At 41.1% G+C, this 13,854-nt stretch overlaps 1 protein-coding gene across 4 annotated transcripts; it reads left to right on the top strand.

The window, feature by feature from the left end:
- LOC111347199 (cytochrome P450 4V2) lies at nt 1-13,438 on the top strand. 4 transcript variants are annotated; one of them, XM_088750834.1, is made up of 15 exons: nt 1-190; nt 2,070-2,111; nt 2,251-2,366; nt 2,445-2,517; nt 2,720-2,732; nt 7,725-7,845; nt 8,501-8,570; nt 8,957-9,026; nt 9,270-9,396; nt 9,720-9,902; nt 10,378-10,480; nt 11,375-11,439; nt 11,752-11,818; nt 11,955-12,134; nt 12,725-13,438. In XM_088750834.1, the coding sequence occupies exons 1-15, from the start codon at nt 19-21 to the stop codon at nt 12,883-12,885; spliced, it is 1,563 nt and encodes a 520-aa protein (XP_088606960.1). In that variant the 5' UTR covers nt 1-18; the 3' UTR covers nt 12,886-13,438. The 4 variants fall into 4 exon arrangements, with proteins under 4 accessions (XP_088606960.1, XP_088606961.1, XP_088606962.1 ...); XM_088750835.1 differs by lacking the exon at nt 2,070-2,111; XM_088750836.1 differs by lacking the exons at nt 1-190; nt 2,070-2,111 and adding an exon at nt 316-743.
- Nucleotides 13,439-13,854: the final 416 nt, after the last annotated feature.

The raw sequence follows: 13,854 nt of genomic DNA, 5'->3' as shown, positions 1-13,854 counted from the left end.
TTGACGTCATGATCAAAGATGGCAGGCCTCATCGCGGTAGCTGTACTGACACTCTTACTATTGTTCATCACGTTTGCAATTCTTGCCTTCGTCGCTAAATATCGATCTGTGGCTGACTTGAGAAAGTTGCCAGGCCCGAAGCCAAGTATTTTATTTGGAAACACTTTGCAATTGACAGGTGAACCACACGGTAAGTTTAGTTTAAGACCTCGGTTTAGCTGTGGCTTAGATGCATGATTAAAAACATATCCTTTTAGTTTGCGCCCGCGTCCGTCGGGTTTTCCTTTCCTAAAAAGTAACTATTTTAGGTTGAAGTGGAATACATCTATTCCTTACATCTGCGATAGAAAATGAACAAAATCATCTTCGAAATTCACCTAGGTTATTCAAGGTAGATTGTTATGTTCACATGACCCGCGCTGTAATTGGTTAGCGGGTTGACTCCTCCACCTGCCGTATAACGAGCTGTTGTCGGTGTTCAAAGGGTAACACGAACCATGATCGAATATGTGGGTCCACACGCTCTACTAGAGGGGTTTGTAACCAAACAGATGAAATTCTCAACTCCTCAACCACTGCGATCTATTTCAACACTTAATCACCAAGAAGGAGACGCATATTAGGTCCATGCGAATGAAGTCGAACCGTGGAGATCAAAACACCGAATAGACTGATCCACCTGTATTGTCAAAAACTTGATGAAACCGCGACAAATACGACGAAACAAGACCAAAAGGGGGAAGGTGGATATTTGTGCTAAGCACAGCTAAAATCGACGTATTTATCTGAATTGGGAATAAACTTCCCAGTATAATAATAATCAGTGTTGTCGATAGAAGGTGATTCAGTGTTTGAACTCACTCGTGTCAAGTTCCTTATCCATCATGCAGAAAATTAGTTCTAAGGCAAGACTGAAACACCGAAAGAAATACAAAACCAAACAAAACAAAAATGTTACTGCAGTGTGACTGAAATAAGGTAGACAAATATAGATAAACGCGACAAAAATACATGTAACAAGGTCACTGACTTCGAATGACTGACAATAATATTGCCAGTTCGGGTGAATTATTCTTTGCGAATCATGGCAAGATTTATGTAGATGATGAGTGTGATGTGTTTTTGAGGGTTTTTTTTAGGTTAAGTTCACATATTTGCCAAATATGTCATGATTAGGAAAGCAGCCACTCTGCTTATTTTTTGTGCATGAGTAAATAACTAAGAGCATGAAATTCGTCGATGTGGTCCATTATCAAGAAAATTTCTGTTCATTTGCATTACAAAGCTATTTCTGATATTCTGCACGACATGATACCAGAAAAGTTTCTTATTTTATTTGTTGTTGCTATTTCTCCAACCCAAATTGCAAAATCTTAAGGTTTTCCTATCCTGTAACAGGGAAAGAAAGGAAACAGCATCGATTACAGCATCCTTTTCAGTAAAAGTAGACTGTAACGTGAGTCACACACTGGTATGTCGATTGTATCACGCAACTACATGCGTGTCCAGTGATTTTAAAATAGCCAATAGAATGGCGCAAAAAAAATAATTGGGAAGGTTAGATGTTGGAATAGCCCTTTCCGTGTGATGGTCATGTACACTGGCGTGCTTAACCGTGAAAGAGCTTTCTCGTTTCATCACAAAGTTTTACTCAGTTTAATTAACGAAAAACCTACGTCGCGGTTGGTGTCTGAAGCAAAGTAACGGATCAGGATTTTAAGAAGCATAACACACGCCCCTTGCAGCCCTTTTCTTAGTCGAAGAGGTTAAAAAAGGGGTTGGGGACTAGGGATCCGATTAGGGTTAGGGGATGCCATCTGCGTTAGCTTTTTTTTGGGGGGGGAGAGGGGGGTTAGTGGTATACTTTCATATCCGGAAAATGGTGATGATAATTAGTATAAAAACAATAGTAATAATGAACGATTACGATAGCCATGGCGATAGGGATAACGTTGAGGACGACGGGAACGATACCGATGGCATTAGCGATGATAATGATAACGATAACAGCAATCAGCCAAACTTGACAATTCGCCGATGTGTGTGTTCTTTGCTTTTCCTGCCTCAAGGACACTACAAGATCGATCCTCGGCGGATACCCTGGATAGGAGGTGTCTTGCGGTTCTCTTAATTCACTCAGTAGAGACCAGTGTTCATTGGCGACCTTACCCTCCGAATTTGTCAAGCCAAACATTAGGATGGTACCTCTGGTTGACAGAGACTCATGCATTTTTTTTAATTTAACAACAGTTGTCTTCGCGAAAGTAAATCATTGGATGTATCATATATATCGGGAGGGAATCATGTGTCTGTGGCTGGGGCCTACTTATCCCTTGGTAATGATTTACAAGCCGGAATTCGCAGAGGTAAGTGCATTGAATTGCAAAAGAAAAACAGAAAGCGGTCGAGCTCATAATGTTTAAACATATTTTCTTATTTTTCAGGTCATCTTGAGCACCTCAAAACATATAACAAAAGCTCCAGATTACAGCTTGCTTCACCCTTGGCTCGGTACAGGTCAGTTGCTCAACTTAGCCTTGATACGACTGGCATACCTGTGTAAAAAAACATAATATTTTAGGAATTATAATTGTTGCCTTTGGAAACATAATTTCATGCTTCTTTTTTTCTCACTGGAGATTTGCACAATGAACATTTTACCATAAACATAATTTTTTTTTCTTGTTTCATCTTGGCTGATTTCTCGAATTACACCCAGGGCTATTAACAAGGTACGTAACATATGTTAGGTTTAAGTGTAAAAAATCCCCTGTTAACCTTTATATGATAAGCCACAGGCAGCCCAAGCTCTCTTTGAGAACCACACTAGGAACACAATTTGCATATCGATTTAAAAGGATTTGTATGGGATTTTCTACAAGATAGCCATAGCCATAGTTAAAAGTGAAAATATTACATAAAAATGGCTTACCTTATTCCATACGTGTGTTGCTTGCTCCTGGTGTCGTTATTTTACCGATTTAACTTGATTTAATCGGTTTTTTCGAATCCTGGTTTTCTCTTCTTAAAGAGTAGACAAGGCCGAACACTTCTGTCTAGACAGCCTCCCGAACGAAGTAAAAAATCCCGAGCTAAAATGTACCCACAGCCACAAATCCACAGCAGAATTCAAGGGCAAAGGTTGACCTTTCATTTCGATTCTCTAGCCACACAATCTAAGCCCTGCGATCGACGCCAGGTGGCTCTTCGTGTCCTCAGTGAAACGTTAAAACGTTTGTTGACATCCGAGTCCTTTTTAAACACGACACAACGACCGTTGAAATTGGCTTGGTAACCTAGTAATAATTTGGATATATCAACAAAGTTGAAATAGTAAATTGGTCACCGTAATGATTACAAAAGCTGACGTTTCGAGCGTTAGCCCTTCGTCGGAGCGAATAGGGGAATTGTGGGTTGTGTGTGCTTTTAAAGGCAGAAAATGGAGCTACGTTATTGGTGGGAGCATGGCAACGAGAAAATCATGAATAAATTAGTGGAATGAAAAGCGTTCGTTGATCCCTGTGGGATTTAGACTGCCGGTTTGAAAGATGAGCTTTGTTCAAGATTTTTACGGCTTTCCGTGCCACCTAAGTGCAAGGAAAGACCGCAGATTGCCATATGTTGCTTAGAATGATTAGTGCAGTAAATGGTTTGAACCCGGGGGTAACATGTGAAGGTGTAGTCTGATCGTCCGGGTGAGTGTAGTCCTGAGAAGGACTGTTGTCGGTGGTAGTGACTGACGTTTCGACAACCTGTGCGGAAGTCATCATCAGAGTCAAGTGAATGATTGTTGTCAGTAGAATGTTCTTATTCCAGTTCGTGTGAAATGATCGGTTGGTTTTGCCGTGATGTTATTGGCTGTAAGACTCAAGTGACGTAAGTCGGTCGTGATTGGTCTGTTTCGATCTGTGGGTAAAGTTAGGTCGTTCTTTTTCGGTCGTTTGTGATGTTTATGTCGTGAATGGGTCGTTTGTATGGAGCGGGTAGTTGTTGACATCTGTTTAGGGGAGTCTGTTCTAAGTTAGTAAACCAGCTTTCCAGAGTCAGTCGTTGAAAATAGTCAGTGCTGTAGGTTAGGCATTGCGCAGAGTCCCAGTCAATGTTGTGGTTGGTAAGTCGATGGTGTTCAGCAATGTGATTGCTGACATCACCTTTCCTCGTCGCCCGTCTGTGTTCAGTCAGTCTTGTTGTGAGGTTTCTGCCAGTCTCACCGATGTAGGAGGCTTGGCAGTCGGAACAATTGATCTTATAAATCGTTCCCTGTCTGTTCCTCGGTTCGTCTTTGTCTTTAACGTTGGTTAGTAACTGACGTAGTGTGGTGATGGGTTTGTGGGCGACGCGGATATTGAAGGGTAGTAAGATGCGCAAGATGTTTTCAGACATGCCTTTTATGTACGGTATGGTTGCTGTAGTCGTAGAGGTTGCGGTGTCGTTTGTTTCGGTAGTGGTAGTGGGTCGGTGAGTGTTTCGTCGGATGAAGTCGTTGTTGTAGTTGTTCTTCGTAAAAACACGGTGAAGGTATTTTTTCTCGTCGGATAAGCTGTCTGTCGAGTCGCATACTAGTTGTGCGCGTCGTGTTAGAGTTCTGATAGTTGTGGCTTTGTGTGATGTAGGGTTGTAGGATGACTCGTCTAGTAATCTGTCGGTGTGTCGGTTTCTTGTAAACTGTCGTCCGTAATGAGTTGTCGTTGTGGCTTACCAGGCAGTCTAGAAAAGGAAGTTTGCCATTTTCTTCGACTTCTCTGGTAAACTGTATGTCAGTGTTTTGTTCATTAAGGTTTCGGTGGAATGCGTCAATTTCGTCGTGTCGAACGGCGGTGAAGGTGTCGTCAACGTAACGTAACCAAAGCGGTATCGTTTGTCGGCAAGACTTGCCGACAAACAAACTTCTTTTCACCATGGATATTACGTCTCTTTACACTGTCATTGCTAATGGCAAAGGCCTTCTGGCCCTTAAACATTTTTTTGATCAACGTACTGTTAAGGAACCTAAATCTGAAACACTACTACGCTTAGCCGAACTAGTGCTCACACTCAATTGTTTTTCATTCGGAAACAACTTCTTCAAACAAACCAATGGTGTAGCCATGGGGACCACAATGGGACCTAGCTATGCCAATCTTTTTGTAGGTTTTGTCGAACATCAATTTTTCAGCCAATACAACGGGTCCAAACCTGAACTCTACGGTCGCTACATCGACGACTGTATCTGCGCTACCTCCTCTACCAGAGAGGAGCTCACTACATTCGTAACCGCAGTCAATTCTTTCCACCCGGCTCTGAAATATACTTGGGAAATTTCTGACAATTCTTTATCCTTTTTAGACGTCAAAGTTTCAATTGAAGGTAACGGTTTATGCACTAGTGTGTATTAGAAACCTACAGACTCGCATAATTACTTGTTACATTCGTCTTCGCATCCATCTCACGTTAAGAATTGCATTCCTTTTTCTCAGTTCCTAACACTTCGTCGTTTATGTAGTGATGACTCTGATTTCCACCACAAATCAGCGTCAATGTGCCAGTTCTTCGATAAACGTGGTTACCCTGTTTTTGTCGTTCAAGCGGGTTACCACCGCGCTCAAGTTATTGATCGACATTCAGCACTACAAACGTCGCATAAGGAAGATTCCGACCGCATTCCATTCACTCTCACGTTTCACCCTCACAACCACTCAGTTAAATCCATCATTCTTAAAAACTTTAAAGTACTTCAAAACGATCCAGAGACAAGCACTATCTTTTCGCAGCCTCCGTTCATTTCATTCAAACGCGACAAAAACATAGGCAATTTTCTGGTCAGAAGTTCTTTTCAGACTAATGACCAACCAGGCACTTTTAAATGCGCTCGTGCACGATGCAAAACGTGTCCTTTCATTCACAACACTGATAAAATATCGGGACCTAAACGATCCATTAAGATCACCGATCACTTCACGTGCACCTCCGCCAATGTAATCTATTGCATAACTTGCACTTATTGCAAAAAGATATACATCGGCGAAACAGGCAGAAGACTAGGTGACCGTTTCCGAGAACACCTTCGAGACGTGGAAAGGAATGACAAGGACACATCGAAACCAGTCGCTAGACATTTTAATTTACCTAATCATTCTAAGCAACACATGGCAATCTGCGGTCTTTCCTTGCACTTAGGTGGCACGGAAAGCCGTAAAAATCTTGAACAAAAGCTCATCTTTCAAACCGGTAGTCTAAATCCCACAGGGATCAACGAACGCTTTTCATTCCACTAATTTATTCATGTTTTTCTCGTTGCCATGCTCCCACCAATAACGTAGCTCCATTTTCTGCCTTTAAAAGCACACACAACCCGCAATTCCCCTATTCGCTCCGACGAAGGGCTAACGCTCGAAACGTCAGCTTTTGTAATCATTACGGTGGCCAATTTACCATTTCAACTTTGTTGATATATCCAAATTATTTCGTTACTCCCACCGACGCAGCCCCAAACAGTTTCTTTCGAAACTATCAGACCTTTATTCATTGGTAACCTCGTAATTTTGGCAAACCAAGACTCGCGGGGGTACTAGACCTCAACTTGTCAACAAAACTTCTTGTAAAACCCGGGGTCCCCTCAGGTTTAGTACCCCCGCGAGTCTTGGTTGGCCAACATGACGAGGTTACCAAGCCAATTTCAACGGTCGTTGTGTCGTGTTTAAAAAGGACTCGGATGTCAACAAACGTTTTAACGTTTCACTGAGGACACGAAGAGCCGCCTGGCGTCGATCGCAGGGCTGAGATTGTGTGGCTAGAGAATCGAAATGAAAGGTCAACCTTTGCCCTTGAATTCTGCGGTGGATTTGTGGCCGTGGGTACATTTTAGCTTGGGATTTTTTACTTCGTTTGGGAGGCTGTCTGGACAGAAGTGTTCGGTCTTGTCTTCTCTTTGAGAAGAGAAAACCAGGATTATTAAAAAAAACCGATTAAATCAAGTGAATTTGGTAAAATAACGACACCAGGAGCAAGCAATACACGTATGGAATAAGGTAAGCCATTTTTATGTAATATTTTCACTTTTAACTATGTCTATGGCCATCTTGTAGAAAATCCCATACAAATCCTTATAAATCGATATGCAAATTGTGTTCCTAGTGTGGTTCTCAAAGAGAGCTTGGGCTGCCTGTGGATAAGCTGAATCCTACACGGTGCACAGTGCATGATTTATTGGCGAACATACCTAGCGATGCTGTCACCATGAACAAAAGTTCCTTCTAAATTGAACGACACGAAGCTCAATTACCACTTTATTACGGTCGTTTTGAAATCGAAAAATTCAGTCGCCCACATATAAATTTTCTCAGTCTGCACAGTTTTTTATTGATCCAGTACCGAGCTGTTTTGTAATAATATCCTGTAATTTTATTGGTTACTTTAAACAAGCCTTGAAATCTGGTTGGTTGTTGTGTATTAGTAAAGCATCCTCATTGGCCGAGGAAGAGATGAGTTAAAACTTTCCATTACGACGTCTGTTCAAGGATATAGCTTAACATAATAAAACAAGTTTTCCTCAAGTACCCTGAGTGATAAAATTCGGAGTTGATTTTATAATGGTCTAATTGGTTGAAAGGCAGGCGCAAGTTAATAAGACCAATCAGTAGGCGAAGTAAAGGGAAACTAATCCACTGTTACTTTGAACAACCACTTGAAATGTTGATAAAAACGACGATAAATAGTTGTTGCGATCAATCATGTTTCTTTTTTAGTGAGGGAACCAAGTGGAAAACCCGAAGGAGATTAATAACGCCAACATTCCACTTTAGCATTTTAAACCAATTCATTCAAGGAATCGAAGAACAAGCTGAAATCCTAGTGAAACGTTTGGAGGTAAACTGTACGTTTTGCTGTACAGTATCAAAATTCAATTCAATTTGCCTTCTATTTCTGAAGCTACCAACTTGACATGATATATGATTTACTCATTCGTTCGATTGCAAGTTTATTTGCTCATTTGTGTCGGATCTACTTTAGATTGCTCAGGAATTGTCGTTTATTATTACGCTTGATTGAAGAGTGAGTCTTAAGGTGCGTGTGACATAATCCCCCTGCCCTCTAAAGTGAATAATAATAATGATAATAATGATACTGAAAACAATGACGGTGATGATGATGATAATGATAATAATAATGATGATAATAATGACAACGATGACGATGATGATAATGATGATGACGATAATGACGATGACAACGGTAACGATGACGATAACGATAACGACAGCGATAACGAGTACGACAAAGATGACGATAAAGATAACGATAACGATAATGATAACGATAATGATGATAATGGTACTAATACTCGCAAATGAGAAAAATTGCGGGGAAATCGTGGTCATGTGGTCACTCTCGTCGGTGCTAAATCTCTAATGGCGACAATGATACTGACACTAGCAATGATAATAATCTGCAATGTTATATCACGTTGTTTACGCTCCTTCTCGATTACTTGCAGTCATATTTTTTTTTTGAATCCTTGTAGGAGAAGGTAGACAAAGGTGTCTTCAACATAGCGCCTTACATAGCTTTATGCACATTGGACATAATATGCGGTGAGTGTACATTTAGTGTAAACAAATCATTCGGTTCGTCTCTTTTAGTCTGACTTTTTTTGTTTATTCGGTCGGTTCTTCGGTCAGCTAGTAACATGGTTGTTTATTCACTCCTTCGTTCGTCAGTTGCTTGGTCGCTCGATTGTTCATTGGCTCAGTCGTTGAATAATTCATTTGTATGATAAACGTTCTTCTCCACTCGCCCAATCGATCAGTTTATTGATTTTTATTGTTTTGGCATTATCAAGAAATGCTCTCTGTAAGAACAATTAGGGGAAGCTTGAATGATATCTCCATTTTATAAGTTTCTGTTGTCTCCAAACTTACGAGGGAAAATTACCTGTTAATAAACAAAAAAGTTTGTCCTCTGCCGCATTGAACTTCAGCCACTGCGATGGACGTATTTCCAAATGCACAGGGAGCTAGGAGTTCGCCGTATGCCAAAGGAGTTTTAAGGTAATAAAAATTAAAAATCTATCAAAGTTACCTTGTATTGCGCTTTTATTGTTGTAAAATATCACGACGTTTTTTTTTTAATTACGGCTTTTCCGCGAACTAACGAGCACTCCTTAATAGGTGAAATCTAAATGAGAAATAGAGGACTTTTCCTTTGTTTACATCTCAACATGAGCAGGTTATGGAGAATTCAAGAGAGCTATATTTTCAGTTGTTGATTACATGTACTTTCTTTCTGTTTAGGATGGGTGAGCTAATTGAACATCGCTTCAGATCTCCATGGCTTTGGGCTGATACTGTTTACAATATAAGTTCTCCCGGAAGAGAGTTTCAAAGATGTCTGAAGATCCTTCACGGCTTTACTAACAAGGTTATCAACGCTATGTAATACGAAAATATTTCTAATAACTTGCAAGAAGGCCCTTGCTATTAGCAGGGGGAAAGTATAAGACTTTGAACAACGCGAGTAGGCGAGAGTTCTGTTCTGGAAAGAGTTTGGTAATGAGTATTAGTACCAATCCCTCAGTAAATCTTTCCAACTCGTTTCAAATCTTCCCGCAGGAAGACTCGGCTAGTATGAGCGGCCTGTGCGCAAGCTATACCTAAACACCAAGTATCATTCCAAAAAGTCTTCAGTTCCTTATTGGTGACTTGACATCTTATTGCCTTTGTTCTTTCGTTTTCAACTTTCAGGTTATAGATGAACGAATTCGCGAAAGATCAAACAAGATAGAGAAAGAGGAGGAGAGTGGAGACGAAAATGATTTCAAACGAAAGAAGCGCCTGGCCTTTCTCGACCTGTTACTTGAAGCTTATGACAACGGAGAAATATCAAAGGAAGGCATCAGGGAAGAAGTAGACACATTTACCTTTGAGGTTTGAGGAAATTTAATACCATTGTTTTGAATTTTGTCTTGGTTTTTTTCTGTGTATCATGGCCCCCAGTAATGTGTGAAGGATCACTTGCTCCTTCCTTCCCTTCCCCCTCCTCTCACTCCCCCTCCCGATAGAAGTGGTCAAATTAGCCAGTAGGCGCCAGTCACTTTCTATTGCCAGGGGGGTGTAGGAGTTTGAGAGATAGGATCATATACTTTGCAGGGAAAACGGAGGGGACCAGTCGTCGCCAACAGGGTATAGAATGGAGGACTACAAAAAATTAACGACTGCCAACTAACTGCTGATGAGGGGGAGGTGGGAGGATCATAACAATATTACAAAGCCTTACTGGGGGATCGGGTAAAGTTTATCTTGACGTAGTCAAAATCCTCTATATCCCCTCCCCCCTTCCACTCCCCAAGTGAGAAATAACCACCGGTCCGTTAAGATATTCCATTTGTTCATCATCCCACAGGGACACGACACCACTGCAGGTGGTATGACATGGGCTTTGTACCTCCTCGGACGCCATCCTGACATACAGAAAAAAGTTGTACATGAAGTGGATTCCTTTTTCGGTAAGCACTTAATTTCCCAGACTATTGTGTCATCCCGTCTCCTCGCCCCAGTCACCTCGGGGTATTGGAGAGAGGAGACGGCTGGCTGGTACCTCAGACTCTTATAGTCCACTTCTCTCCGTTTAGTTGTAGCTATAGTCACACAATCACGTCAATTTGTATTCGATGTATTAAATGTCAGTTTACACAGCAACAATGAGAGCAAAGAGATGATAAATTAACAACTATGGCGACCAATGCAAACAGTCAGATCTCTTTGCCAAAACTAGCCTTTAGTTCTCTAATAAAATGCTATTTTCCACAAGATTGCCCATGCTAAGAGATAATTTCATGTTAAAAGTCATGTCGTGACTATTTTTTGAGAGTTGTGTAACAAACTCGTTTTGAAAATCGTGAGAGCCTCGGTTCCAATGATGGGCCTCGTGAAAATAACGCATCGGTGACGTTTTTGTTCTGTTCTTTGTGAGAAAAGAGATTGTTGAGTTCTGAACAAGATTAAGCTTTAGTGAGTTATTTGGTATGACCCGAAGAGCACTTTTGTTTCCCACGGTCACTCTTACTTCAAAATCTGCCCATAATGCTATTTGCTAGTTTCTTTCTTAAGCCCTTCTGCACGCAAGACGAAGCGCATCCCAAAAGTACGGCCTCGAAGAAGACTATCAAATAATTTGCAGTCGTGAAATGATCGATGTTCGCTCAAAGGATATCGTTCGCTCGGTAGAACTTTCTTTCACTTGTATATTTTTTCGTCAAATGTTCGCTCTCACATTCGTTTGTCCTCGTCCGTCAGTTTGCCAAACCACTCCGTATATATTTTAGTGGTTTTGTTCCTAATTGTTCATCTACCCACTCGACCAGCTTACTTGTAACCATGATATTTTTCTAATTTCCCAGAAACTCGTCCAGACACTGTAACGGTAGAGGACGTCAAGTTCCGTTACCTGGAGTGTGTCCTCAAGGTATCGCCAACACAAAATAGTTAAACAAAACTCAAAGTTAAAAAATAAACATCGCTCTGATGAAGGGCTAACGCTCGGAACGTCAGTTTTAGAAACTCACCCTAGTGGACAATTGACCCCATTTGGTAAAACTATGTTATCTCGTGGTACACCCATCGGCGAAGCTCCACACTTTTTAAGAAACTTACTCCCTTTTTCATAAATTAGAACTAACCGTGTTAACATACGCGTACATTCCATCTTGAAAATAGTGTGACTTTAACATTTTGCATATCTGCCATAAGATGGTAATGTGGTGATGTATCCTTTCAGGAAGCTCAAAGGATATTTCCATCTGTGCCATTCTTCTCAAGGTTGACCACTGAGAACTGTGAACTGGGTTAGTTACACTGGCTTCGACTGGGTTTTGCTGTTGTTGTTGTTTTGGCTATAGACATAAAACTTTCCCTACTTGTGATAAGTAGAAATTGGGAGCACGTAGCCACCTAATTATGTATCTTTGTCCGTTACCTTAGGAGGGTACTTTATTCCTAAAGGAACCACTATTGGAGTATCGACTTTACAGCTTCACAGGAACTCGGAACTGTGGCCTGAACCCTGCAAGTTCAACCCTGATCGTTTTCTTCAAGAAAACATTCAAGGACGGAATCCGTACGCGTTTATTCCTTTCTCCGCCGGACCAAGGAACTGCATCGGTAGGCTCGCCAAGGGTTCGTTTCACGATCAGATTAGTTTGAGGGGCTTAAAAAGGCAAGGTGACAGAGGCTAACAGAAAGACGGACAGAGAGCAAGCGCAATAATTGAGTGACACATGAAAAAGTAGACTGGCAGTCAGTTAGACAAACAGACAGAACGGACGCTCTACCTTGTGTTTCAGCGGACTCGTATTGACGCGAGAACGAGCAGGAAATGGAGTATCTAGCATTGAAAAGTTTAATTCAGGCAGATTATTTGAACTTACGCGTTGTCGAAAACCAGAGTTATTGGTATAGGGTCTGTATCATTTCGCAAAGGGAAGTGAGTGCACGATGAACCCAGGGCTCTCCCAGGATAGACACACACCGAGCAGTCCGACAGAAGATAGAAAGACGAGAAAAATGACTCGCGTTAGCAAAGCGGCAAATGGGAAGATGGGCCTAACTTGCAAAAAAAAAAAAAAAAAAAAAAAAAAAACAGAAACAAAAACAAAAAAAAAAACAGACAGATAGAAGGATGTTATGAATAGAAATAGAAGTTTGAAATTATGAAATACCAAGCAGTAATCGTGTGTCTTTTACTTTCGTAGGTCAGCGGTTGGCCTTGTTGGAAGAGAAACTAGTAATTGCTCACGTTTTGCGTCACTTTGCGGTTGAGTCGTTTCAGGCTCCCGAGGATATTGCCTTGGTCTCAGAGTTGACACTGAGAGCCAAAGATGGAATTTATGTTACTCTGGCAAAACGGCAGTAACATGAAAGAAAACGTAGTCAGAAGTACGATCAACTGGAAAATGGGAAAAGGGAAAAACATCTTCAGAATCAAACGGACAAACAAACAAAACAAAAGTGACAAAAGTAACGAACAGGCAAGAGTCACTGCTCTACTCCCAAGCTAATATGAGAGGCTCGTCTCATTTCGGATCTAATCTGATGAACAAGAGCGAATATAATTATTACTATTCTGGCAGACCTGACTGAAATCATTTGCGGGTCTATCACAAGCTCTCGTGTGTACCGTTATCCGTTAAGTTTTCCTAACAGTTCCTTTGTGTTCATTTATGCCCCTAGCCGAATGATTAGAGATACTGTCGGAGAATAGTGTCTTGCCCAAGAATGTAACACACTAGTTTATCGAGGTTTAGGTTCGACTTAGACTTCTCAATCTTGAATCAGCATCGTAACCATTTGATTGGTGCGCCAGTTATCCAAAAGTGACTGCATATTAAGTACACGTGTATGCAAGGCACATACACATACACATACACGCGCACAATTAAAAATGAAAATAAAAGGAAATAAATAGAGATTTGAAGTAAATCGATAAGGTGCATGAAAAAGAGGGTAAAGCATCCTTTCCATTTCTGGTACTAAAGCTTCTCTCACGTGACTTACAAAACAAAGCCAAGAGGCCAATCGGCTTTTACACCCCAACCGAGTCAGTATGCACATTGTTAAAACTGTTCTCCATACATTTCCTACGCTATTAACAGGGAGAATTTGCTTAATAATCAAGAAATTTTGAGCCCGCGATCATTTCCTTTATTCCCATGACCTTCATGTTTGACTCATGCCGGGAATGATAATACTGGGCGAAATTGGATCCTATCACTCTTCCGGCGATTAAAGAATTAAAGAACAGGAAAATACAAGGTCATTTCTCTGAAGGCGCAACTGTGCCGAATAATCCAATCCGAGGCGGGAAACAGACGCCTTAGCCTCT

Source organism: Stylophora pistillata, chromosome 2 (genome assembly GCF_964205215.1).
Source record: "Stylophora pistillata chromosome 2, jaStyPist1.2, whole genome shotgun sequence".
In the NCBI taxonomy this organism is placed as follows: Eukaryota; Metazoa; Cnidaria; class Anthozoa; order Scleractinia; family Pocilloporidae; genus Stylophora; species Stylophora pistillata.
The sequence above is the reverse complement of the archived record's forward strand: the minus strand, read 5'-3'. Positions and strand labels throughout refer to the sequence as shown.